Source organism: Pongo abelii, chromosome 6 (genome assembly GCF_028885655.2).
Source record: "Pongo abelii isolate AG06213 chromosome 6, NHGRI_mPonAbe1-v2.0_pri, whole genome shotgun sequence".
NCBI classification, from domain to species: domain Eukaryota; kingdom Metazoa; phylum Chordata; class Mammalia; order Primates; family Hominidae; genus Pongo; species Pongo abelii.
Genome location: NC_071991.2, coordinates 104,361,247 through 104,388,563, shown reverse-complemented (window position 1 = coordinate 104,388,563; position 27,317 = coordinate 104,361,247). Strand labels below are relative to the sequence as shown.

General features: G+C 38.8%; 1 protein-coding gene and 1 long non-coding RNA gene across 3 annotated transcripts in view; one reads left to right on the top strand and one right to left on the bottom strand.

Annotated features, from left to right (window-relative positions):
• Positions 1 to 27,317, top strand: part of COG5 (component of oligomeric golgi complex 5) — a 377,278-nt gene that overhangs the window by 172,748 nt on the left and 177,213 nt on the right. For both annotated transcript variants that reach the window (XM_024250412.3, XM_054560623.2), the window contains exon 8: positions 26,203 to 26,368. In XM_024250412.3, coding sequence (XP_024106180.1) covers positions 26,203 to 26,368 — 166 coding nt within the window. The remainder of the gene's footprint in view (positions 1 to 26,202; positions 26,369 to 27,317) is intronic.
• On the bottom strand, positions 1,289 to 12,791 carry LOC112134416 (uncharacterized). Its single transcript, XR_010140743.1, has 2 exons — positions 5,078 to 12,791; positions 1,289 to 2,803 (listed from the first exon to the last, which is right to left on the bottom strand). It is a non-coding gene; the product is annotated as an uncharacterized LOC112134416 (long non-coding RNA).

Below are 27,317 nucleotides of genomic sequence, written 5' to 3'. Positions count from 1 at the left end.
TTTAGAAGAAAACATAGGGGGAAGTGTCATGACATTGGATTTGACAGTGATTTCTTAGATATGACACCAAAAGCACAGGTAACAAAAGCAAAAATAGACAGATGGGACTACATCAAACTTGTAAACGTTTGCAGAGCAAAGGAAATATTCAACAGAGTGAAAAGGCAACCAACAGAACAGGCTGAAATATTTGCAAACCATGTATCTGATAAGAGGTTAATATCTAAAATCCACAAAGGACGCTTAGAACTCTGCAGGGGTCCCTCCCGCAGACCCTGACCCAACAACAGATAAATAACGTACACTGACACAGATATTATGCTTGTCAGTCTGCTGAGGGTCCAGGCAGCTTACAGACTCCCAGGAGAGTGCCATAAACAGTTGCAACTGGGGCCCTACTCGCTGGCCTTCCGGGCATTTATTCAGCACACGTTAAATGACAAAAGTTTTAAGTAAACATCAAGAGAAGGTAATTACTGTTGCCGACCCTCCCCCCCTCCCCCCGCCAAGTAGAGAGCAATCATGCATCCATGGATGGTCAAACGTTAGTCTTAGGACCACATGAGTAAACAAGCTATTTAGATAGACTCCTCTACGTTCCTATGTTAATTACCTTGCTATAGCTCAAAGAGGATTAGGGTACCTTCAGCCATAACTCTATCCTGAGGCTTTTGCAAAAACCTTCTGGCCTTCCAAGAAGGTTTATTTGACAATTTTTCCCACCACCCTGACTGAACCCCTAACATCTCCCCCTTTTCTGTATCAAGCCTTACTGATTGGAGAGCGCAGATATATGCAGGAACAGATTTGTCAGATGTGGCGGTCGTTGCTCTTATTCTGGCTTTGCATCCTAGATAAGACAATCATGAGTATAATTAGCAACATTCTTTTCCAGTCAAAGAGTGACCCCCAGGAGCGGGGGTCTAACTAGGAGATGATCTGGCATACCCTTCCATATGGCTGTTTATTGGCTGTGTAGATCTATAGTGTGAACGGATTCTAAAATTTTAGTTTTAATTTGCTTTACGTCTGCTGTTAAATTGTCATGAAAGGTTCCCCAGAGGTGTTGTTTCACCTCATCCCAACTATGGATTGATTGATTCCATGGTAGAGAAGTGACACAGATTATGTTTATGCTACTAGTTTCATTTTAATTGCTATCAGAATGTTAGTGCATCTTGTCGCTCCCCAACATATTCCAAAGCAGCCTCGAGGGCTTGCAGACGTGCAAGAATTTTTTTATCTATACCTTGCCGTAAGAGGTTCATTAGACACATTTTTGGCCAGATTACCTACAAAAGCAGCTGTTTGTACTGATTCAGTAATAGATGCCACAGCAAGGCAAGCAGTTGCCAGGATGATTGTGGCTGAGACTATAAAGGCCATAAGTGTAACTATGAATCTTTTGTGTCTGACAGGCACATTCTAAGGTGGCAGGGGCAGAGGAATCTTGCCAATCACTTGTCAAATTGACTGGTAGGAATGCCTCAGATTGTCTCCTTAATACCATGACACTAGTAATATTTCGAACAGATATATTGTAATATATTGTAATTAGTGATACATGAGGCGAACCAAGCCTGTTCTTGCACCTGGGTCACAAACGTGGAGTATTGGGGTGAAATAGAAATATTGGTTCCCTTAAGGAAAACATATGGATGAATAGTGCAAATTAGGCACTGATGAGTGTGATTGTGAATAAAGGTCATAGTGTAGTCATTACTGGAATTATGATATGTCCCATGCCAGGTGTTAAGGGAGGTGCCAAGATGTCCCAGGTGCCATGAAGTGTCTTGGGGTGGCATGGACTTTACTTGGGGTCTGGGATATCCCATCCCCCCATCGGCCCAAATCATAGGGGAATGGGACATGGCAATGAAATGCTGATTGAGCCATGACAGGTGAGGACATTAGTAAGGCTGCCCTGCAAATGGCTGTGGGGGCTCCAGTCTAAGATGTTATAATTGCCTCACTGGAGGCCACGGGCTTGTCCCCCATGACAGACGTGCCAGCTAAAGTGAAATCCATTACTTTCCCGGCTTTGTCCTTTAGCACAGGAAGGAATGTTTGGGAAAGCGGCATTGATTGTATTACCTGGTTTGAGGCCACCTGCAGCTAAGGCTGTTAAGGCATTTTCTTTGCCATGATTTAGCCATAATTGTGTTTGGGCAGAGATGCACAGTAAGGGTTAAAACCTTTCTAATTTACATACAGTGGGAGAATAGTGGAGTTATATGTAGTGTTATCTGGCACCTTAGTCCAATGTGTGCCATTATTGAGGGACCCCACTGGGGGTAAATCTATCCCTCCTAGCCAAGCAGTCATGTTATTATAGGCTATCTGGCACCTTAGTCCAATGTGTGCCATTATTGAGGGACCCCACTGGGGGTAAATCTATCCCTCCTAGCCAAGCAGTCACGTTATTATAGGCTGGGAAGCGGGTGTCTGCCCAGGTGACAGGGCGAAAGAAAGGCAGATCTAAGATGTGAGCCCAATAGAGTGTAGCAGGTACAGGTTGCAGACAAAGGGAGAGCATATAAAGGATCGATACCCTACGTGAGTTGCAATATACAACAGAAAGCATAGCTAGGAACAAATTATTTGGAGTAAATGATGTCTGTGTCTGGAGTAGAATTCGTTCAGCCTTCTGAGTTATCCTCTTCAGCATCAGGTGATATTTGAGGCTTGTGTCGTCCGTGGAAGCCGCATTGTCCAGGGCTGCGGGGTCCTGTAGGGTCAGTTCCTTCATTTCTGGTACCAGGTTGGGTCCTAGGCACGCCATGGTGTGGTTTGATGTGCCATGCTGGAACACAAAGAGGACCTAAGGGGGTGTGAACACAAGCATGTCCTCTTCCCCACGTTAGTAATTCACTTGGACCACACCATACATTACTGTTCACATCTTTCCATAAAACTGCAGGTTTTATACCTTAAGAGGTTTTAGCAAAGTGCTTTTCTACAGCTGATTGAAATTTGTCATTTAAATTTAAAAACTTAAGGGTAAATAAGGCTTGTGCCAATAGTGTTGCAGGGTCTTTACCCATACTCTCCCTTTTCTGTTTTCTGAGCATATTTTTAAGGGTGGAGTGGGCACGTTTTACTATGGCATGTTCTTGGGGGTTATATGGGATGCCTGTGGAATGTTTGATGTTCCATGAGTGACAAATTGTTGAAATTGTGAGCTGTCATAAGCTGGACCATTATCAGTTTTAATTTTTTGGGCTGCCCCATAAACACAAAAGTTAAAAGAAGATGTTTAATGACATATCAGGTTGATTCTCCAGGCAAAGCATGGGCACTAATTAAGTGAGAATTGGTATCAATGGATACACGTACATATCTAAGTTTTCCAAATTCAGGGTTGTGTGGAACATCTGTTTGCCATAACTGATTAGGTTCTAATTCTCTAGGGTTAATACGTGTGGAAGGAGGGGACTGCCTGTGAGCTGGCAATCTGGGCATTGTAGGATAATTTGTTTAGCCAGTTTCTGGGTAAGTTGAAATTGTTTAGATAAGTTTCTCCAATTTTGGTGGAAAAATTGATGTGGTTAGGTGGCTTGGTCAAGCAGTGATGTCATAACCTGAAGGTCTGCTTAATTATTACCATAAGCCAATGGGCCAGGCAGAGAGCCATGGGCTGGAATGTGTGTGATAAAAATAGGTTGTGTATGTTGATCTAGCAATTGCTGAAGTCGAAGAAAAAGAGCACACAGGGTGGGCTCAAGAATGTACCTAATTAAGGCTGTTTCAAGGTTCTGCAATAAATAAACAGAGTAAACTGAGTCACTCACGATATTTATGGGCTGAGTGGAAAAAGTTTCCAAGGCCAGTATCAGAGCCCCGATCTCAGCTCTTTGAGTGCTAGTAAACCCAGATTGAGTGATTGAATTATGTGGTCTCCACCAGACTGCTGCTTTTCCATGTTTATCATCCGGCTTTTAACTGCTCCTTAACTAACTCATGGGCTCTTTGTTAATTTCCCTTCAGAGGTTACTGTTTACTTAAATTGGATTTGGAGAGAGTCACATTAGGGGTAAGAGAGAGATAACAGTGGCCATCATCAGAAATAGGTCTATCAAATTCTTAAATTTTACTTAAATTTTAGCAGCAAATTATAATCTGAGATGTTGCTTGTATACAAGGAACACACGAAATTTTGCCCTGGGCTACCTGCGGAGCTGGAGAGCTGAGCAGGTGGGCCCCAGGGCGGCAGCCACTTTGCACTTGCTTAGGCACTGCCGCTTTCTGCTGCTGGCTGGGCGGACCTTCCCGTTTGCACCTCCTGCCCCTTCCCAGCAGGCCAGCTGTGGCGTGCTGGGCCTGGCTTCCTGTTGCTGCCTCCGCTGCTCAGGCTGAGTTCTGGGGAGCATTTGCTGGCTCCGGGTTTGTGAGCTTACCTGCCCCAGAGCCTTTAATTTACCATCTGCTTGACCATGGAGCTCCAGTCTCTAATGCTTTATCTTTTTATAAGTGTTAAAAGAAATACCTGATGGCCTTGTCGATCTTGCATTACTGGGCAAGCTAAGAACTCCCCCTCTAATGCCACTTGCTTAAGACAGGGTCTCATAGCTACAGCATTATCTCTTGTCTTTTTACGTATTTATTGGAGGAGGGGGTTCAGGCAAAACCTCCATTTCCTCTTTGTTATTTTGGCCCAGTGATAGTGGGGCTGAGGGAAAAGGAGGCAGTAAGGCAGGTGACTTTCCTCCTCCTTCCCCTTTTTAGGCTCTCTGGTGTATAACGAAGCCAGGGCTGCCTTAATTAAAGCCCACAGCATTAAAGATGATGCTGGTACCTGTTACCCTTGTGCATAATGTTTCAGATTTCTCCCTACTTGTTCCCAGAGCTTTTTGTCTAGCGTGCCTTTTTCCGGGAACCTTGGGCTTTGGGTTACAGCAGTTTGCATCAGGTCCCTTAATTGTGCCTGCGAAACCGAGGTTCCACTAGCTTCAAGCAGATGTTTAAATACTTTTATATACTGTTTTTGTTGAGCTGATAACTGTTGTCCCATCATGAACCCTCAGCCTGAACAATCCCCCCCGAACTTGGAGATCCCGAGTGGGCACCAATGACTTACTGATTACTCATTGACCACGCGGTCCTTTTCACTTGTTTTCGGGGGCCTGTTGTGCTTCCTTCCCAGCGTTCCTCACACGGCGCACCAGCTGCAGGGGTCTGTCTGGCAGACCCTGACCCAACGACAGAGAAATAACGTACACTGACACAGATGTTATGCTTGTCAGTCCAGCTGAGGGTCCAGGCTGCTTACAGATTTCTCAGGAGAGTGCCATAAATAGTTGCAACCCCGGCCCCAACTCCTTGACAACCACGCCCCAACCCCGCCCCCAGTAGAGAGCAATCATGTACCTGCGGATGGTCTAAGTTTAGTCTTTAAAGAAGCTATTTAGATAGACTCCTCTATATTCCTATGTTAATTACCCTTGCTATAGCTCAAAGAGGATTAGACTACCTTCAACCGTAACTCTATCCTGAGGCTTTTGCAAAAACCTTCTGGACTTCCAAGAAGGTTTATTTTACAGTTTTTCCCACCATCCTGACTCAACCCTAAGAGAACTCAACCACACACACACACACAAAACCTGGTTTAAAACTGGGCAAAAGACTTAAATAGACATTTCTCCAAAGAAGATATACAGATGGCCAGCAATCATGTGAAAAGATGCTTACCATCATTAATCATAAGGGAAATGCAAATTAAAACCACAATGGGATATTACCTCCACCCATTAAGATGTCCATCAAAAAAAAAAAGAAGAAGAAAATAACAAGTGTTGGCAAGGATGTTGAGAAATTGTAATCTTTCTGCACTGTTGTTGATAACTCTATACTCATTAAATAACTCCCCATTACCCTCTTCTCCTAACCTCTGGAAACCTCCATTTTACTTCGTGTCTTTATGAATCTGACCACTACAGGCACCTCATGTTAAATGGAATCATACATTTGTCTTTTTTTGACTGGCTTATTTCACTTAGCAAAATGTCCTCCAGGTTTATCCATGTTGTAATGTACATCAGAATTTCCTGCCTTTTAAAGGCTGAATAATATTTAATTGTGTATATATGCTATATTTTGTTTATCCGTTCATCCATCAATGGACACTTGGTTTGCAAGCATATGTATTGTTTTCTGTTACCCTTATCTTATGTATTGGTTTCCTGGGGCTGTCATTAAAAATTTACACAAGGGTAAAAAAGAATTTAAGAAGAAAAAATTGCCACAACTGGGGTGGCTTAAAACAGTAGAAACGTATTTTCTCACAGTTCTGGAAGCTGGAAGTCAAATCAAGGTGTTGGCAGAACACCTTGAACTCTTGAAGAATTCTTAGCCTCTTGTGAGGTTCTGGTGGTTCCCATCATTCCTGGGTGTTCCTTGCTTTGTAATTGTATCATTCCAGTCTCTGCCTCTGTTGTCACATGGCCTTTTTCACTGTGTGTCTCTGTGCTTTTCTTTTAAAAGGACATCAGTCATTGGCTTTAAGGCCCACTATAATTCACTATGACTTTATCTCAACTAATTACATCTGCAAAGATGCTGTCTTCAAATAAGGTCACATTCTGAGGTTTGGTTGGACATGATTTCTGGAAGGACATTGTTCAACTCACTATGCCTTCTACAATTTAATTCATTTGTTAAGCATATAAAGATGTATATTAGCTCTGACTACCATAACAGAATACCATAGACTGGATGGTTTAAACAGCAGAAATTTATTTCCTCACAGTTCTAGAGACTGGGAAGTCCAAGACAAAGATCCAGCAGGATTCAGTTTCTGGTGAGGGCTCTGCTTCTTGCTTACAGACAGCCACGTTCTTGCTGTGTCCTGCCATGGCAGACAGAGTGAGCAAGCTTTCTGGTATCTCTTCTTCTTAGGGCACTGATCCCATGAGACCAGCCCTCCCAACCCCTTGTCATGACATTGTTGCAGGACTTTTCCTTAGTTCAGCTAACGATGGGGTCCTTGTTTGTCCCATGGCCACAAAAATTTAGGCTTGCAGATGGTTTGAAGGGTGAGTGAAGCTCGGTTTTATTGGGTGAAAAGGGGAAAAGGGGGAAAACAGGGCCTCTCGCAAAGCCAGAGTCCCTGGTACAGTGCTTCCTGCCCAGCAGTTCAAATCCCAGGTTCTACACAGGAAGAGGAAGGGCCAGGCTCCTCCCTGCTGCAAAGGCGGTGAACTTCCCAAGGCTCCACCTCAGTGGGCAGGCAGGTTGGAGTTTCTCCAGGGACCCCTCCCACCTGGCTGTTTCATTACCCCCTCTAAAGAAGTACATCTAACTGCCATTAGATGAAGGGTAAGGATGAAGACTGATCTTAACTGCTTCCTGGTGACAGGGGCCGCTATTTTGGGGGAAATGGCAGTCAGAGCTTCCTAGAGGCCAATCTAAGGGTTCCCAGCAGAAGGAGCCATCGTCAGAGGCTCCGGTTGTGACCATTTGGAGTCTGATGGCTTGAAGGCAAGAACAGACAAACCATCTTATTAGAAGACATGTATCAAAATGAAACAAGGGGAGGGGTAAGGACAGCTCAGAAATTCCGAGGCCTTCTACCAATTTGCACAGGGAGAGGGAGACCAAAAGCTTGACTGGCAAAAAAAACTTTATCCTTTTGGTGGTATGTTGGGCTTCTGGGATCTCTTCCCCTGAGCTTAACCCTAAGCCAGCGAGTTTGAGAAATTCTTTCCAGTTTGGAGGATGCATCTGAAGGGAGTGTACCCTAGTACAGAGGCACAGTTACCTATCAGTGAAGAGAGGACAGATGAGAAGAAAGAAAAAAGAAGGCATCTTTTAATGGCTTCCCGGGGGTTCAGAATGCATTAGAAAGGGGTACAGACTGAAGATGAATGGCTGCCCATTTAAAAAGAGAGGAACAGGCATCCCTGGTTCCCTTCTCTTCCTACCAGATACCTGGGGTACGTGAGGGAGAGAGGGAAGAGTGTCCTCTTTCCTTCTTCTGTCCTTGCACCCCCAAGTTCCAGCAACCTTGGCAGGCACCGCAAAAGCAGCTTTGCACCCTTGAGGTAGGGGGGCCTAGAGAATAGGAATTATCCACTCTTACCTGTGTCTCTCTAGCACCTACTGTCAGTAATCTTGGAGTTCCCTAGACCTCATTTATGCCATGGATATTAACCTGGCCTTTATCCATGAAACAGGAAGGTTGGGGTTGGCTTAATTGTCAGGAGTGAGCCACGCTTACCTGCGTTGTGCCTTTTAACCTCTGTTGTCATTTGCCTCTGGATCCCTCAGATCCAGTTTTCTGTCCTAGGGCTTTGACCCAAAGCTTGAGTCCGGGACAAAAATGTGTCTTGGAGGGGTTGGATGGACTCCTTATCATAAGCTAAATGCTAAGGTGAAACTGTGTAATTGAGTCCTCCTCCAACAAGGGAGAGAAAATGATGTCTTGTGACACACCCAGATAACTGGTAGCTATAGTCGTGCTTGCCAGAATTTGGGTGCGTGGTGCTTGGCTTTGGTTAGCTCCCTTGGTCTTACTTTCCCAAAAGGAAACCTCTGAGTGATGTGCATCCTATTTATTCCCATCACCTGGCAGGATTTGCAGGATTTTAGCTCAGAAATAGAAAATTGATCCAGATTTTTACATTACCCATCCCTCTTGTTCTTTCTGAGTTACAGCTGGAGATTGCTGTTTGATTTACAGGAACAAGTAAGGTTAGTCTAAAATGTAGGCGAAAACTTAAAAACAACTAGTGAATTTAGAATTTAATGACAAATATATGATGAGTTTTGAAACATAACTTCTGTCTTTCCAGTCCTCATGTTTGTTAAAAAATCATCACAGGACTGAGTTCTTTGAAAAACAGACTTTAGGCTGGGTGCGGTGGCTCATGCCTGTAATCTCAGCACTTTGGGAGGCTGAGGCGGGTGGATCACTTGAGGTCAGGAGTTCAAGACAAGCCTGGCCAACATGGTGAAACCCCGTCTTTACTAAAAATACAAAAAATTAGCTGGGTGTGGTGGTGGGCACCTATATTCCCAGCTACTCGGAAGGCTGAGGCAGAGGAGAATCGCTTGAACCCGGGAGGCAGAGATTGCAATGAGTTGAGATCGTGCCATTGCATTCTAGCCTGCAACAAGAGTGAAACTCCCTCTCAAAAAAAGAAAGAAAAAAAGAAAAACAGACTTTACTTTTATACTTGGCCTGGTTATTTGCATAAAGTGCAGCAAGAATAATTATTTCTACATAGGCCTTTTGGAGTGGCTTTGATGGAATTCTGTTCCACAAGGAATCTCGGATAAGACCTTTTAAAGCCGAGCCCAGCCATGGGTTTATATCCTCAAATACCTGTGATTTGGGTGATCCTCTCCTCTTAAGGTCCCAAGATAAACTTGGAGCTCCTGGACCTGTTAGAAAGTGACATTCTTTACTGACCACAGGTCAGGAACCCTGTACAGGGACTGAGTAGATGAGGGTTTGAGGCCAGTTTCCCCACTGGACTTTTATGGGCTCTGCAAGTCACGATTGACCCCTTAAAGAGAAGCATACCCTTCCAGTCAAAGCCTTGGTAAATTACCAGTCTTTTCAGTTGTGTCATGTTGCAAAGGAAAAATGGATTCTTGTTGCACTGATGCAAACAACTATATTGCCATAAGAATACTCACAGATAGTTTCCAAATTTTAGAGGAACTAGACAGAGAGAAACAAACATGCTCCAGTCTTGATCACGGGGGGTATACCTTACCCAATTAATAAAGGCCATAAATGTATAAAATAAGTTTCCTTGACTCTGAAAAACAAAACAAAGGTCAGCAGTATTCCAACCAAAAGTCAAAAAGGTTGCTTCAGCTTTCTGAGTTCAGTCGATAATTAGTTAATTATTGTTTTGCTTGATACTTTTGAACATTTTAGCTCTTCGTGAGTCTTGTACATTTTCCTTTATTCCAATGTCACAGTCTCCAAAGTTATGAGAAGCCTGTATTTGAGAGCACCTATACAAGTTCTGTAGATTATAAACCATCTTTTGAAAAGTATAACAACAAGACGACAATTGTGAATTGCAAAATGTCCAGGGTAGTTACAGTTAGAAACACAATTGACGAAGTTTGGTTATCTCCATGGTTTCCAATAACTTAACCTTAATTATGATTAGTAGCATATACTTAGATATTACAATTTTAGAAATCTCATACAATTTGGAACATATTAGCAATATTTACAAAAATATAACCTAAAGAAGACTGAACATCATTTTGGCAATCCCATGTAGCTAAACATATCAAATAATTCTGTTTACCTCTCTTTTCTAGACATTTCAGGGGCCCTCTACACTATCTGAAAAGCCAGGTGTCAGGAAAGACAATTCTGAAACTGAAGTTTGATTTTGGGAGCCTTTTTAATATTTTTAAAGTGCTTGATTTTATGAAATAGAATTCCAGATTAACATAAACGATTTTATTTTGTCAAAATGACTCAGAAATTTTAAAGAAGCAAAAACCTTTTATAAACCTTTTGAATTTAATTAATATGTTCACACAGAGAACCTCTTCTGCAAGATTAATTCCCACAATTTTCCACCACTTCTTTGAACCTTCAGCTTTCTCTTACCTAATTTAAAATAATCCTTTAACCCTAGGTAAAAATGTGTATCTCCATGCCTTCTTATAACATTACAGAGAAAAACCACATTTTACTGTTCTTACACCCCTTGCATGTAAATCTATTTCCAGTAGTCTCAATTACATGTTATAGTGGTAACTCCTAGTAACTTTTAACTTTAAGGTAAAACTTTAATTGTGTGCTAAGGTTTGACTAAGGTTTGACTTCAGCATAATTAAGGGCGTGGTTAGTTCCATAAGTCCCCAGGCCTTACAAATTGTGAAGCTGGCAATAGTTTCCAAACCCAAAAAGCAGTTTATAACCTTAAAACATTTAGTAAACCTTGCATCTGACTGCATAGTTTAGTTCACCTATTTACATTTTTATGACACATGCATTTTACCAATAATCTTTAAGCCTGCTTTTATTTCTCAAAGATTAAAGTCACATGAACTGAAAGGTATCACAGCTTTTAACTTCCCTTAAAGAAACAGTTGATCCAAGCTCTTGTTTTTCTTTAGGCCAAATTAATTAGGGCTCCTTTTACAGACATCACACACAGTATACACACAGACAGGCCGAATAAAACCCAGTTGCTGGGTGGAGCCCTTTAAGAGACAGGGCTAGGATAACATGCAGATGTGCAACTAGAGAGCACTAATCCTCTAAGGCAGGATTGCTAAACAAAGCCTTGCCAGGCAGTTACCTGCCATGCCCCCAGGATGTGAAACAAGATGGAGGCTGGCAGCACAAACCACACAGACATGCAAAGCACACCAGACTGGCCACAGCCTAAAACTAGCCACACAAATCCTTTTTCACAATTAAAGCTTTGCAGAGAGGATCAACAGTGATAGTTGGGGGGCCTGGCCTAGTAAAACGTCTTCTAGAAGAAAAAAAACTTTAAAAGTTAACTTGCTGACCGGAAAAGTTAACTTGCTGACCAGGTAGAGAAGCGGAAAGGGAAAAAAAAAACGGTTTAAAAATGCCTGAGGAAGAACGTCTTATTCTTATGCAAGTGGTTCCTCCAGCAGGGAGAAAAGTTTAATTACTGTCCCATGGAGCTGAAGCTGAGCCCCTTGGCCAGGGAAGGGGAAGGCTGCTGCAGTGGTGCCTGGCTGGGAACAAGCCAGCCTGCTGTGCAGGACCCTTGGGCCATGCATCCCCAGTCCTGGCACAGAGGTAGGTACGGAGGGGCAGCTGCTGCTCGCTGGTCCGCACCAAAATGGGAAGGAAAAGCCCATGAAAAGGACCAGGAGTGATGTGCGGGGAGGATGGGAGTGGGGGTCATGGTTTCCCCCGCCCTTAGAAGTCTGAGGATGAAAAGACTCAGGAGCAACAGTGAGAAGTTTTGAGTCCCCATTTCACTCACCTCTTCTGGAGGTTCCACGTTGCATGCCAAAACTGTTGGAGGACTTTTCCTTAGTTGAGCTCAAGATGGGGTCCTTGTTCGTCCCACAGCCATGAAAATTTAGGCTCACAGGCAGTTTGAAGGGTGAGTGAAGCAGGGTTTTATTGGGTGAAAGGGAAAAACCAGGAAAACAGGGACTCTCACAGGCCAGAGTCCCTGCTAGAATGCTTCCCGCAAGGTAGTTTAAATCCCAGGTTCCGCACAGGAAGAGGAGGGGCCAGGCTCCTCCCTGCTGCAAAGGTTCTGAACTTCCCAAGGCTCCACCTCAGTGGGCAGGCTGGTTGGAGTTTCTCCAGGGACCCACTCCCACCTGGCTGTCTCAACATCATTCAACCTTAACTGTTTCCCGAAATCCCCATCTCTAAATACCAATACATTGCAGGTTAGGGCTTCAATATGTGAATTTTAGGGGACACAGACATTCAGTCTATAACAACATTCAAAAACAAGACACAAATTTCATGTTAGGCAATATTTCGGAAGTTAATGATTTTTAAAAACAATGACATATACTTTTGATTATGTATACACACAAGCATAAATCTCGCTTATATTGGCTTTTAAAAAATACATAAGATTTATGTTTAATAATTTAGGCATTTGTATATTGTTTTACTGTATCTAATTTCTTTCCCTTAAAATAAATGATAAATCATTATTGAGTGTTGTTTTAGTTGGTTGAGCACTTCCTATTATTTATTTTAGAATTTTTAAATTGAAATGTAATCAATAGGAAAGTGCATGCACCATCAGGGTGCCGCTTAATGAATTTTTCACAAAGTAAACAAACATGTATAACACGCGCTCTGATTTAAAAAAAAAACAAAACCTCCTTTCCAGCATTCCCCAAGCGTTCTACATGCTCATTCTCATTTAATAAGCTTCCCTCAAGTAATTCTTATATCAGAGTTTGAGAGCCACTTATGTAGGTACCTGGATTTGTAGTAGGTATTAGTGTGGATCTCTTATCTGTCAGGTGGTGGTGTTAATGGATTTGAGTTCCACCAATGTGCTGTCATTCACAGGCTTTTGTATATATTGTGTCTCTGCTTGAAGCCATTTTTCCTTTTGCTTTCTCACTCCTCTAAATCGTCCATACCTTCTTACTGCCACTCCTGACACCTTCCTATAGCTACTTCAGTTCAGATTGTAGCTGAGAATACTTCCTTTAAGGAACGTCGTCACCTCACTCCTCCATCCCTCTTTTCTCCCCAAGTCTAAGTAATTGCCCCTCCTATGTGTTTTCATTAATCCCTCCATTTTCCCCCTCATTTATCACAGTACATTCTAATTGCTGATTTACTTGCCTTTATCTCCATCAGACAATAAATATTGAAAGGTCAGACAGTGCAGTGTTTGCTTCATTTTTTTAGTCTACAGTACCTCACACAGTGTGAGCACATAGTGGATGATATACATGGAATGATGTTAAAATCATTATGTTTTAGTATTATAAAGGATATTAGAGTTCATCTAGTCCAGTCCCCTTATTTTACAGATGAGTGAACGAAAAGCCTGAAGTTCATTATTAATAAGGGTTCAGTAAGAGCCAGTGGTCAAAACCGATGGTATTTATAATGAAGCAGAATAGTGGGGAAAAGACACTAATGTTCAGTATCACTAGATGTTCTTTATTTGAATCGTAGCTAGACAAAATTATTTCATTTCTAATTTTTGTAATGTTCCAGTTCTGGCTCTGACTAGATTATTCTAGCATTCCATTTGTGTTCTCTCATTCCTACTGATTCTGTTTTATATTTATCTCCTTTGTAATTTCTCGATTCCTATCCCTTCGTCTTCCCTCCCCTCCACAGTGGTGGGATCGCCACTCACTGCAACCTCTGCCTCCCAGGCTCAAGTGATTCTCCTGCCTCGGCGTTCCAGGTAGCTGGGGCTACAGGCACACGCTACCACACCCAGCTAATTTTTGTATTTTTAGTAGACACGGGGTTTTGCCATGTTGGCCAGGGTGGTCTTGAACTCCTGACCTCAGGTGATCTGCCTGCCTTGATCTGCCTGCCTCAGCCTCCCAAAGTGCTGGGTTTACAGGTGGCTAACAGTTTTCTATTTTCATTATTTATTACTTCAATTTAGTTTGCTTCCTAGACTAGATTCCTATGATGATCCATTTCAAAAGTGTTCACATTTCCAACAAACAATGCCCCATGGGCAGCTTAGACTCATCCATGTTTATATAAATAATTAATTGACAACTATGTTATCACAAAATAATTAACACTTTTTTCATGTACACAACACTCCAGCCAATTTTCTGTTCACCAATCATCATTTAAAGTCCGGCAAAGTCATTTAGTCTGTTGGTTCCCAAATGCTGGTTCTCAGGTAGCTGCTGATTGTATCAGAATCAGCTGAAGAGCTTTGAAAAATATAAATAACCAGGCCTCAGTCTGATCCAAGTGAATCAAAATTTTGTTGTCTGCCTTTTTCTAAAAAAGATCTTCAGCTAGCTTTTGGAATCCCTCCTTTCATCTTGCCTCATCATTTTAATGTCTTATGAAATTGAGACACAGAGGAAAGAGCTGACTTCCTCAGGGCTACCCAAATGGTATCTATTGTGTAACTTTATTTTAATAAGTAAAGTAGCATGATAAGAATTCCTTTGGAATTGGAACAAAGCGAATTCTTAACATTCTTAAAAGTTTTGGGATATTAATAAATGATGTCAGAACCAATATTTTTTATTATATCTATACTGAATACCAGATAATGTAAATGTGTTGTCTCAATATTCTTTGCAACTGTCTCACAAAGAATTTATTAGCAAAGCAAATCATAGAAATTTACACACTCTTCACTTATTCAACTGACACTTCCTGAACATGTATCTGGGACTTGTGCTGGGTGCAAGGAGTATAGCAGTGAATAAAACAAATGTGGAACCTTCCCACAAAGATCGTAAAATCTGATGAGGAGGCAAACATTAATTATATACATAAATACAGTTTGATGAGTGATAAAGTAATTTTCCCAGAGTCACACAGCTTATCTTTAGGAGAGCTGGGTTTTCATCCCAAGAATAATTTTAAAAGCCCATGTTCTTTCCACTATAGCATGATGCTAATGGATCAAGGTAAAAGAACTAATGTTTGGGGCCTCTTCTTCCTGTCTTCTAATGCTAACTCCGTTTATAAAGATTATATATATTTTTTATGCTTCCATTCTTTATTGATAGAATGCAGATTATTGGGTAATAAAAAGGGCAAAACATATTGTTTCATTGGAGAGAAACTTCATAAAATCTTTGTGAAAAATTCTTTGGAATTAGGCTCGAAATAAAATTTTATCTGACACTGACTACAGGAAGAAAACATGTAGTCAAAGAAACTCATTGTTCCTGCTTCTCCTCTGCAGTCTGGATTCATGAGGGACTAAGGATATGGAAAAAAATAAGTCAGTTTCACTGGTAAATCACACTATGAGTTCACTTTGTATTATTTTTATCCTTATTATTATTACATGGAGATATCTTATATCATCCAAGCTCTTCCAAAACATAGCACTATTCTCCAAATAATATCAAGCATTTGGTGGTACCAGAGTTTACATAACTAGGTCCTGCATTTTTGGATGTGTAATTAATTTTCAAATTTGTATGATTCTATTGAGTGATGAAATAAAAACAACTTTGTTAATTGTCTGTTTATGTTTATTGGTCTGAAAGTTCCCTGAAGTCAGGGAAAGTTACTCTCTTTGTGCTCCCTGTTCCTTGCACAATGTCTGGCACATAGAACCCATTCCATAAACTTTGTCAATTACTTGTATCCTTGAATTTTTAATCTACTGGAGTCAATTTTTACTGATACATTCTGGTAAACTTTCTCTTTATCAAAGATGCATATATGTTCATACCATTCTTTGATATTTGCTATAAATATTTACCTTAATATGTTATTGATGCTACAATTATGGATGTTTTTATGTGCAAATGTTTTATCTTAACTTTTTTACTTTTTAATTTCTTTTTTTATTATACTTTAATTTCTGGGATACATGTGCAGAATGTGCAGGTTTGTTACATAGTTATACACGTACCATGGTCGTTTGCTGCACCCATCAACCCGTCATCTTCATTAGATATTTCTCCTAATGGTATCCCTGCCCCAGCCCCAGCCCCCGACCCCCGACAGGCCCCAGTGTGTGATTGTCTTCCACAATGTTGTCTTCCACAATGGTTGAACTAATTTACACTCCCAGCAACAATGTAAAAGTGTTCCTATTTCTCCACATCTTCTCCAGCATCTGTTGTTTCCTGACTTTTTAATGATCGCCATTCTAACTGGCTTGAGATAGTATCTCATTGTGGTTTTGATTTGCATTTCTTTAATGATCAGTGATGATGAGCTTTTCTCATATGTTTGTTGGCCACATAAATGTCTTCTTTTGAGAAGTGTCTGTTCATATCCTTTGCCCACTTTTTGATGGGGTTGTTTGTTTTTTTCTTGTAAATTTGTTTAAGTTCTTTGTAGATTCTGGATATTAACCCTTTGTCAGCCCTGGATAGAGTGCAAAAATTTTCTCCCATTCTGTAGGTTGCCTGTTCACTCTAATGGTAGTTTCTTTTGCTGTGCAGAAGCCCCATAGTTTAATTAGATCCCATTTGTCAATTTTGGCTTTTGTTGCCATTGCTTTTGGTGTTTTAGTCATGAAGTCTTTGCCCATGCCTATGTCCTGAATGGTATTGCCTAGGTTTTCTTCTAGGGTTTTTATGGTGTTAGGTCTTACATTTAAATCTTTAATCCATCTTGAGTTAATTTTTGTATAAGCTGTAAGTAAGGGGTCCAGTTTCAGTTTTCTGCACCAGTTTTCCCAGCACCATTTATTAAATAGGAAATCCTTTCCCCATTTCTTGTTTGTGTCAGGTTTATCAAAGATCAGATGGCTGTAGATGTGTGGCATTATTTTTGAGGCCTCCGTTCTGTTCCATTGGTCTATATATCTGTTTTGGCACCAGTACCACGCTGTTTTGGTTACTGTAGCCTTGTAGTATAGTTTGAAGTCTGGTAGCGTGATGCCTCCAGCTTTATTCTTTTTGCTTAAGATTATCTTGGCTATATGAGCTCTTTTTTGGTTCCATATGAAATTTAAAGTGTTTTTTTCTAATTCTGTGAAGAAAGTCAATGGTAGCTTAATGGGGATAGCATTGAATATATAAATTACATTGGGCGCTATGGCCATTTTCACGATATTGATTCTTCCTATCCATGAGCATGGAATGTTTTTCCATTTGTTTGTGTCCTCTCTTATTTCATTGAGCAGTGGTTTGTAGTTCTCTTTGAAGAGGTCCTTCACATTCCTTGTAAGTTTTATTCCTAGGTATTTTATTCTCTTTGTTGAAATTGTGAATGGGAGTTCATTCATGATTTGGCTATTGTTGGTATATAGGAATGCTTGTGATTTTTGCACATAGATTTTGTACCCTGAGACTTTGCTGAAGTTGCTTATCAGCTTAAGGAGATTTTGGGCTGAGACGATGGGGTTTTCTAAATATATAAATATGTCATCTACAAACAGAGACAATTTGACTTCCTGTCTTCCTATTTGAATACCCTCTATTTCTTTCTCTTGCCTGATTGCCCTGGCCAGAACTTCCGATACTATGTTGAATAGGAGTGGTGAGAGAGGGCATCCTTGTCTTGTGCTGGTTTTCAAAGGGAATGTTTCCAGCTTTTGCCATGATATTGGCTGTCTGTTGGTTTGTCGTAAATAGCTCTTATTATTTTGAGATGTTTCATCAATACCCAATTAATTGAGTATTTTTAGCTTGAAGGGGTGTTTCTGCATCTATTGAGATAACATGTGGTTTTTGTCATTGGTTCTATTTATGTGATGGATTACGTTTATTGATTTACGTATGTGGAACCAACCTTGCATCCCAGGGATGAAGCCAACTTGATCAGGGTGGATAAGCTTTTTCATGTGCTGCTAGTTTCGGTTTGCCAGTATTTTATTGAGGATTTTCACATCGATGTTCATCAGGGATATTGGCCTGAAATTTTCTTTTTTTGTTGTGTCTCTGCCAGGTTTTGGTATCAGGATGATGCTAGCCTCATAAAATGAGTTAGGGAGGAGTCCCTCTTTTTCTATTGTTTGGAATAGTTTCAGAAGGAATGGTACCAGCTCCTCTTTGAACCTCTGGTAAAATTCAGCTGTGAATTTGTCTGGTCCTGGGCTTTGGTTGGTAGGCTATTAATTACTGCTTCAATTTCAGAACTTGTTATTGGTCTATTCAGGGATTCGACTTTTTCCTGGTTTAGTCTTGGGAGGGTGTATGTGTCCAGGAATTTATCCATTTCTTCTAGGTTTTCTAGTTTATTTGTGTAGAGGTGTTTATAGTATTCTCTGATGGTAGTTTATATTTCTGTGGGATCAGTGGTGATCTCCCCTTTATCATTTTTTATTGTGTCTAATTGATTCTTCTTTCTTTTCTTCTTTATTAGTCTAGCTAGTGGTCTATTTTGTTAATCTTTTCAACAAAACCAGCTCCTGGATTCATTGATTTTTTTAAAGGGTTTTTTGTGTCTGTATCTCCTTCAGTTCTGCTCTGATGTTAGTTATTTCTTGTCTTCTGCTAGCTTTTGAATTTGTTTGCTCTTGCTTCTCTAGTTCTTTTAATTGTAATGTTAGGGTGTCGATTTTAGATCTTTCTCGCTTTCTCCTGTGAGAAATTTCCCTCTAAACACTGCTTTAGATGTGTCCCAGAGATTCTGGTACGTTGTGTCTTTGTTCTCATTGGTTTCAAAGAACTGATTTATTTCTGCCTTAATTTCGTTATTTACCCAGTAGTCATTCAGGAGCAGGTTGTTCAGTTTCCATGTAGTTGTGCGGTTTTGAGTGAATTTCTCAATCCTGAGTTCTAATTTGATTGCACTGTGGTCTGAGAGACTGTTAGGATTTCCGTTCTTTTGCATTTACTGAGCAGTGTTTTACTTCCAATTATGTGGTCAATTTTAGAATAAGTGCGATGTAGTGCTAAGAAGAATGCATATTCTGTTAGTTTGGGGCGTAGAGTTCTGTAGATGCCTATTAGGTCCGCTTGGTCCAGAGCAGAGTTCAAGTCCTGATATCCTTGTAAATTTTCTGTCTCATTGATCTCATATTGACAGTGGGGCATTAAAGTCTCCCACTATTATTGTGTGGGAGTCTAAGTCTCTTTGTAGGTCTCTAAGAACTTGCTTTATGAATCTGGGTGCTTCTGTACTGGGTGCATATATATTTAGGATAGCTAGCTCGTCTTGTTGCATTGATCCCTTTACCATTATGTAATGTGCTTCTTCATCTTTTTTTATCTTTGTTGGTTTAAAGTCTGTTTTATCAGAAACTAGGATTGCAACCCCCGCTTTTTTTTTTTTTGCTTTCCATTTGCTTGGTAAATATTCCTGAATCCCTTTATTTTGAGCCTGTGTGTGTCATTGCACGTGAGATGGGTCTCCTGAATATAGCCTACCAGTGCGTCTTGACTCTTTATCCAGTTTGCCAGTCTGTGTCTTTTAATTGGGGCATTTAGCCCATTTACATTTAAGGTTAATATTGTTATGTGTGAATTTGATCCTGTCATCATGATGCTAGCTGGTTATTTTGCCTGTTAATTGATGCAGTTTCTCCATAGTGTCCGTGGTCTTTACAATTTGGTATGTTTTTGCAGTAGCTGGTACTGGTTTTTCCTTTCCATATTTAGTGCTTCCTTCAAGAGCTCTTGTAAGGCAGGCCTGGTGGTGACAGAATCTCTCAGCATTTGCTTGTCTGTAAAGGATTTTCTTTCTCCTTCGCTTATGAAGCTTAGTTTGGCTGGATATGAAATTCTGGGTTGAAAATTCTTTTCTTTAAGAATGTTGAATATTGGCCCCCACTCTTTTCTGGCTTTTAGGGTTTCTGCAGAGAGATCCGTCGTTAGTCTGATGGGCTTCCCTTTGTGGGTAACCCGACCTTTCTCTCTGGCTGCCTTTAATGTTTTTTCCTTCATTTTAACTTTGGTGAATCTGACAACTATGTGACTTGGGTGCTCCTCTTGAGGAGTATCTTTGTGGTGTTCTCTGTATTTCCTGAATTTGAATATTGGCCTGTCTTGCTAGGTTGGGGAAGTTCTCCTGGATAATATCCTGAAGTGTGTTTTCCCACTTGGTTCCATTTTCCCTGTCACTTTTAGGTACACCAATCAAACGTAGATTTGGTCTTTTCACCTAGTGCCCTATTTCTTGGAGGCTTTGTTCATTTCTTTTCACTCTTCCCTCTAATCTTGTCTTCTTGCTTTATTTCATTGAGCTGATCTTCAATCTTTGATATCTTTTCTTCCACTTGGTCTTTTCAGCTGTTGGTACTTGTGTATGCTTCATGAAGTTCTCGTGCTGTGTTTTTCAGCTCAATCAGGTCATTTATGTTCTTCTGTAAACTGATTATTCTAGTTAGCGATTTTTCTAACCTTTTTTCAAGGTTCTTAGCTTCCTTGCATTGGGTTAGAACATACTCCTTTAGCTCGGAGGAGTTTGTTGTTACCCACCTTCTGAAGCCTACTTTCTGTCAATTCATCAAACTCATTCTCCATCCAGTTTTGTTTCGTTGCTGGAGAGGAGTTGTGATTTTCTGGAAGAGAACAGGCTTTCTGGTTTTTGTAATTTTCACCCTTTTTGCGCTGGTTTTTCCTCATCTTTGTGGTTTTATCTACCTTTGATCTTTGCTGTTGGTGACCTTCAGATGGGGTTTCTGTTTGGACCTCCTTTTTTTTGATGTTGACGCTATTCCTTTCTGTTTGTTAGTTTTCCTTCTAACTGTCAGACCCCTCTGCTGTAGGTCTGCTGGAGTTTGCTGGAGGTCCACTCCAGACCGTTTGCCTGGGTATCACCAGCAGAGGTTGCAGAACAGCAAAGATTGCTGCCTGTTCCTTCCTCTGAAAGCTTCGTCCCAGAGGGGCACCTGCCAGATGCCAACTGGAGTTCTCCTGTAGGAGATGTCTGTCGACCCCTGCTGGGAGGTGTCTCCCAGGCAGGAGGCACTGCGGTCAGGAACCCACTTGAGGAGGCCGTCTGTCCCTTAGCAGAGCTCACTTCAGAGCCAGCAGGCAGGAACATTTGAGTCTGCTGTAGTTGTGCCCACAGCCACCCCTTCCCCCAGGTGCTCTGTCCCAGGGAGATGGGAGTTTTATCTGTAAGCCCCTAACTGGGGCTTCTGCCTTTCTTTCAGGGATGCCCTGCCCAGAGAGGAGGAATCTAGAGACTAAAGATTATTTTATTTACCCATTAGGTTGATGCTCTTATTTTTGCTGTTATGCACATGAGGAAACTCAGCCTTAAAGAGGTTAGATAATTTGCCTTTAGGTTTTGACTGCTAAGTGGTAGAGTTTGGATGCTCACCTAGGTCTGGCTCCAAAGTCTGTGAAATAATAACAAAAAGCTAGTAATGGAATACAAAATCCAATAGAAGCCAAAATTTAGTTACTTAACAAGATTAACAAATTAAATTGTTAAATACCAACAGGACTGATGAGGAGAAGGGAAAAAAGAGGCACAAATTACCACTATCAAGAATCAAAAACGTGATCTAATAACAGACCCAACAAAAAGTAAAAAAAGTTAAGACAATATTAAGTATGAGTTTATACCAATTGATTTGAAAAGTTAGATGAAATTGACAAATTTCTGGAAAACAACATATCAAAAATAACACTAGGAAAATTATAAAATCTATCTAGTTCTATATCTATTAACAAAATTGAATTTATTATTAAAAAAACCTTTCCTTGGAAAAAACTCCAAGGCTAATCAGCTTCACTGGGGCAATTCTTCCAAACATTTAAGGAATAAATAAACCAGTGTTACGTAAACTGTATCCAAGAATTGAGAAAGAGGGACCAAACATATTTACCTGCTCATTTTATGAGGCCAGGATAACATCAATATGAAAATGACAATATTGTAAGGAAGTAAAATTACTAGCTGTCTTCCTTTAAAATCTCTACAAAAATAATAAGCAAAGTGTTAGTAAATGTAGCCACAGAGATCTAAAACTGATAATGTATTATGACCAAGATGGCTTTATTCCAGAAATATAATTTCTCAAGTAAAGGAGGAAAATTATTATCTCAATACATACTTAATAACATTCAAAATCAATTCATGATTAAAAATACTCTTAGCAAGCTAGTATCTTTAATCTGATAAAGGGCATTTCTAAAAATCTCGATGGTGAAATATTTAAGGCTTTCTATTTGATATTAGGGGTGATGCAAAAATACCACTCTTATTTCTTCTACTCAGTGCAATACTTAAGATCCTAGCCAAAGTAATAAGAAAAGCAATGAGATAGAAGATAATGGGAAGGGAGAAATAAAAATTATTCAGAAATACCATGGTTATATAGTTAGAAAAGTCAAAACAATTTACTGATTGTTTACAAAAAATTTAAAAACATACAGTTTATATCAAAAATAATAGAAATAATTTAAAATAAAGATATATGACTTTTTCACAGAAAACTATCTATAAAACATTAAGAGAAATTAAAGACCTGAGTAAATGAAAAGAGATACCATATTCATGGATTTGAGAACTCAATATTACAAAGATATCCATTATTTCTAATTATAGAGTTAATGCAATCTCAAACAATACCTGAAAACTTTTTTAAAAAAAGGACATTTGTCAAGCCAATTTTGAAATTTATATGGAAGTGTCATATATCAAGAAGAGCCTATATCAAATTGAAGAACAGAGGCAGAGGATTGCCAAATCTGATATTTAAAGCTACAGTAATTTAGATAGGTGAATTGTAAGGATAGAGAAATGGTAGAGATTTGAAAGTCCAGAAACTCACACACATATTTAGAAACTTGGTTTATTGCAAAGGTGGCTTTTCAGGAGTGCGGGTGATTTTTATTTGCTCTTTTTTTGATCAATTGGGTATTCATGTAGAAAAACACTAATCTTGACTCCTATTTCACATTCTATAGAAATTAATTCTAGGCGAATTGTATTTCTGAGCATGAAACATGAACCAATAGTGTTTCAGGAGGATAACTTTATGAATGAAAGATATCTTTATGAATGTGGGGTGGGGAACACTTTTCAAACAATACCAAAAGTACTAAACCGTAGAGAGTAAGATTGATAAAATGGGCTATATTCAAATTAGGAATTTCTCTTCCTTAAAATACTTGATTAAGAGTGGGAGAACATATTTGCAGTACGTATAATTATCAAAGTGGTTGTATCCAAAATATATAAACAACTTTATATGTAAATGACAAAAAACAACTAGTTAAAAAAATGGGCAAAAGATATGAATGAGTTCTTCACAAAAGAAGATATCCAAATGGGTAATTACCATGTAAGAAGTATTCAGTTTTTTAGTCATCATAGAAATACAAATTAAAATCATAGTACTCACTCAAAATAATAGCCAAAATTAAAGGAATGATCATTTGAATTTTTGGCAAATTTGTGGGGCATCCACAATTTTCATATATCACTGGTGGGAGTGTAAATTGCTGCAATGGCTTTGTAAAATTGGCAGTATCTATAAACTCTAAGTGTACTAATATGATTTAGCAGTTCTACTCTTGCCTGCAGAAATGCATGTGTATATATGTTCACTAATAGAGGTGTACAGAATGTTCATGGTGGCATAAATTAAAATACCTAAAGCTAGAAGTAAGCCTATTATTTATCAACAGTAGGATGGATAAACTAAAGCAAATTATTACAGTGGAATACTGCACGGCAGTAAGAAATGAATCAACTACTGCTGCATCCAACAACATGGATGAATTTCACAAAAAATATGTTGAGTAAAAGGGACAAGCCAAAAGATAATACAGACCGTATAATTCCATTTATGTGAAATTCAAAAACAAAATAAATTTTTGGTGTTAGAAGTAATGATAGTGATAATATTTGGAAAGGTGCAGTTTGGGGAACTACACAAGATTCAAAGGTGCTGATAATACTTAGCTTCATGATCTAGGTGATAGTTAACTAGGTGTGTTCACTTTGTGATAATAAAGCTGTGCTTACGTAATTAGCATACTCCTCTGTATGTATGTTACTTAAAGAATTTTATTTCAGATAATTATTTTGCAGTTTTTTAACTGGCATAATCTATGTGTTAAGCTATAAATATGAATGCCATTAATTGAAAAAGTGAACATGTTAATTGACAAGTTTAAAATTACTTCTAGAATTATAAATATTGTAAATTGTAAGTATTATAAATAGTGCTATAATATATACTTCTTTAATGATGAGCTATATTTGTAATATAATACACTATTACATTAAAATAACGCCAATAGATTTCAGAAGTAACCTTTTCAAACATGTTTTGAGAAGTTAGAAGTTAGTAATTTTTGAAGTGGAGAATTTTGAAGAGTGGTTTATTTTAGCTAGGTGTTTTAAGTGAAAAATTTAAGTGTTTTTTAGTTGTTGTATGCATAAATCTTACAACGTACATTCAGCTGATAACACTGAAACTGTACTCTGTGTGGAGAAGCTATGCTTTTCAGATCCTCTGATAATAGTAAAGGCAATAAATATAGTTTTAAAGTATATCTGTATTATAGTTTTATGAGGTGAAAGTATTCTTTGATGTTGCTCCAGTAGTGCTTTCTTGGATTATACATACACTTAAATAATGACATGGGAAATTTCTTTACAGCTGCCTCATTTTGATTTTTGGTCTCTACTAAAAAGTTTAAAGACAAAACAGTCTGGGGAGAAAGGAAAAAAATGGAAATAACAGTAAAAGCAAATGCTATGCCCCTTCTTTTCAGTTAATAATTTTTTATAAAATAGCTTATTTTCCTTGTTGGCATACATTAATAGAGAATTTACAACATAGAATTAAGTTCTATTATGACCATATTAAATTAAGCTTTTTTATTAGAACATTTTAATTTGAAATAATATCCATTTGGTTCTTTTTCTTGTTTAAAAAAAAAAAAAAACTCAAATGAGTATTGTTATTCGCCAGCCATGTTTCCTGTTATTTTCTTTAAGCTGAGTCTACTTTGCATCTGTGTGTGAGTTTATGTGTATGTCTGCAGCATGTACTATTATTAAAATAACACCAAAAGATTTCAGAGGTAACCTTCTAAAATAAACTTAGTATAGAAAATAGGTTCATGAAATAATTTAACATTTTAACCATGTGTCTCTAATAACAGACACTTACTAATGCGTGAGAGGATTTTGAGTTATTTGGACCTGAAAATATATGTCAGTGTCTCAACTTCTAGCTTGATAATTTGTTCGTTAACTTAGCCACAAATCCAACCACCCATTTATATCACTCTGGCCATAATCCACTCATTGATGGTATTTCAATACCTCCCTCATCTTCTGCCTCTCTGCTTCACTCTGCTCCATCATGGCCTTCTTGCTGTTTCCCTAGCATACTAAGCACATTGCTGTCTCAGCACTTTTGCTAATACCACTGCCCAGATCTGTATTTTCCCATATCTTCCTTTGACTCCCTCAGTGTATTCAAGTCTTTGTTTAAATATTACCTCAGAGGTGCATTCTCTGACTAATCTCTGTATAATAATTCCCATCATACTCTATTCTTATTCCCTACTTCACGTTTTTATAGCACTTGTTACTACTCGTTACTCTGTTTTATTTATGTTTTGTACATTTCTCAATAAATATAAGTTCCATGAAGACAGGAACTTAATTGGTTTTATTTCACTACTGTTTTTCCAGCAGTCAGAGCTATGACAGATACAGTAGGCACTGTATAAATATTTGTAGTTAGAATGAATTGATGGGTCAGTGAAATATAATGAATATAAGTCTTCATGGTTCAGCTCTCAATCAGCTCCACAGAATTCATTTATTGTCTAAACAAATGTAGAAATAACAAATGTTATTTCTAATATGGTTCTTTTTATAGGGATTGGTGGTAGATTTTAAATAAGTTCGAATATTATACAACAGACTTTCAAACTTCTTGTTATTTTTTAAAGGAGGACAAAAATGTTAAGGGGGAAAATAATATACATAGTATTTAACTTTGTCTTTTATGAAATAAATAATGATTAAAAATAATCTTCACTTCAAATTGTGTTTTTTCTTGTCTTTGATAATTTTAAAATATGGTATATTTAAATATGATAGGACTGCTGAAGTCCTGCTTAAAGTTGTATATTTATATTTATTTTGTTTGTTTTCGTATTTATATCTGTTTCCACCCCACCCCACCTTTTTTTAAGAATCCAACTCAAGTCGGAACAGCTCTTCAGGTTTTCTATAATCTTGGAACTTTGAAGGATACTATTACCAGTGTTGTGGATGGATATTGTGCTACTTTAGAAGAAAATATCAACAGTGCATTAGACATAAAAGTTTTGACTCAGCCTTCCCAGTCAGCTGTGAGAGGTATGGATGTGGTTTATATTTAGCTTCTTTATTTATTTATAACTGAGAAGTCTTTTGAATAGTATGTGAAACACTCATGTTTCAAAGCAATCTAATGACTCATTTTTTAGTAGACAGAAAATGAGAGAAGAAATTATGTTTCAGAATTTATTTATATCTTTTTTGTCTAATCAGTGAGTTGAACTGGCCAATTGGTATATTCAGAACTTCTAGATAAAGATCCATAAACTGTAGCATCATTTGGTTGAGAGGAAACAGATGCAAAAAATAAAAAATAAAAAGGCAAGGAACATATTTTTCTTCTAAAATCCTTATCCTCCCATGTACTTCTTAAAGACAGAAAATTTTTTTTAAGGAATGCCATCTCTACTTTAGCTTTTTGGACTTTTCTTTATGATAATTCTGGTACCCAGGAAAAATAATGATTGACTGTGGAGATAGAAACTGATAAAATCCTTGGCAACATTACAACTGTAGTAAAGTCTAAAGAAAACTATTAAAGGATGGTAAATTCAAGGTAGAGAGGAGTAACCTTTCATTAGGAGTCTGTAAACCTTTTCCTACCAAGGCATATCTGGTGATATTTACATATACACATACTTCTCCATAAAAGAAGATAGAAAAGACCACAGATATGTCCATCCTTACTTACTTGCTGCCACTCCATCTCTCCGTTTCTCCCCTTATATTCATTCTTCCTTCCTGTTGGTAAGGATGAACTATGCTTTCTCCCAGCAAAGACCAAGCACTCTGCAGTTGTATTAGATCCCATCACTACAAGGTATTGCTTTAGCAGATGCCTTCTATCAGGTTGACAGTGTTTCTTTCTTTGCATCTCTTTCCCTTCACATACAGTTGTGTTATTGTATCTCCTTTTGCTTAAAACCAATTAAATAAATATATCTTAATTTCTTTCTTCAGCTCTACTACCTGCATGTTATTTCTTCAG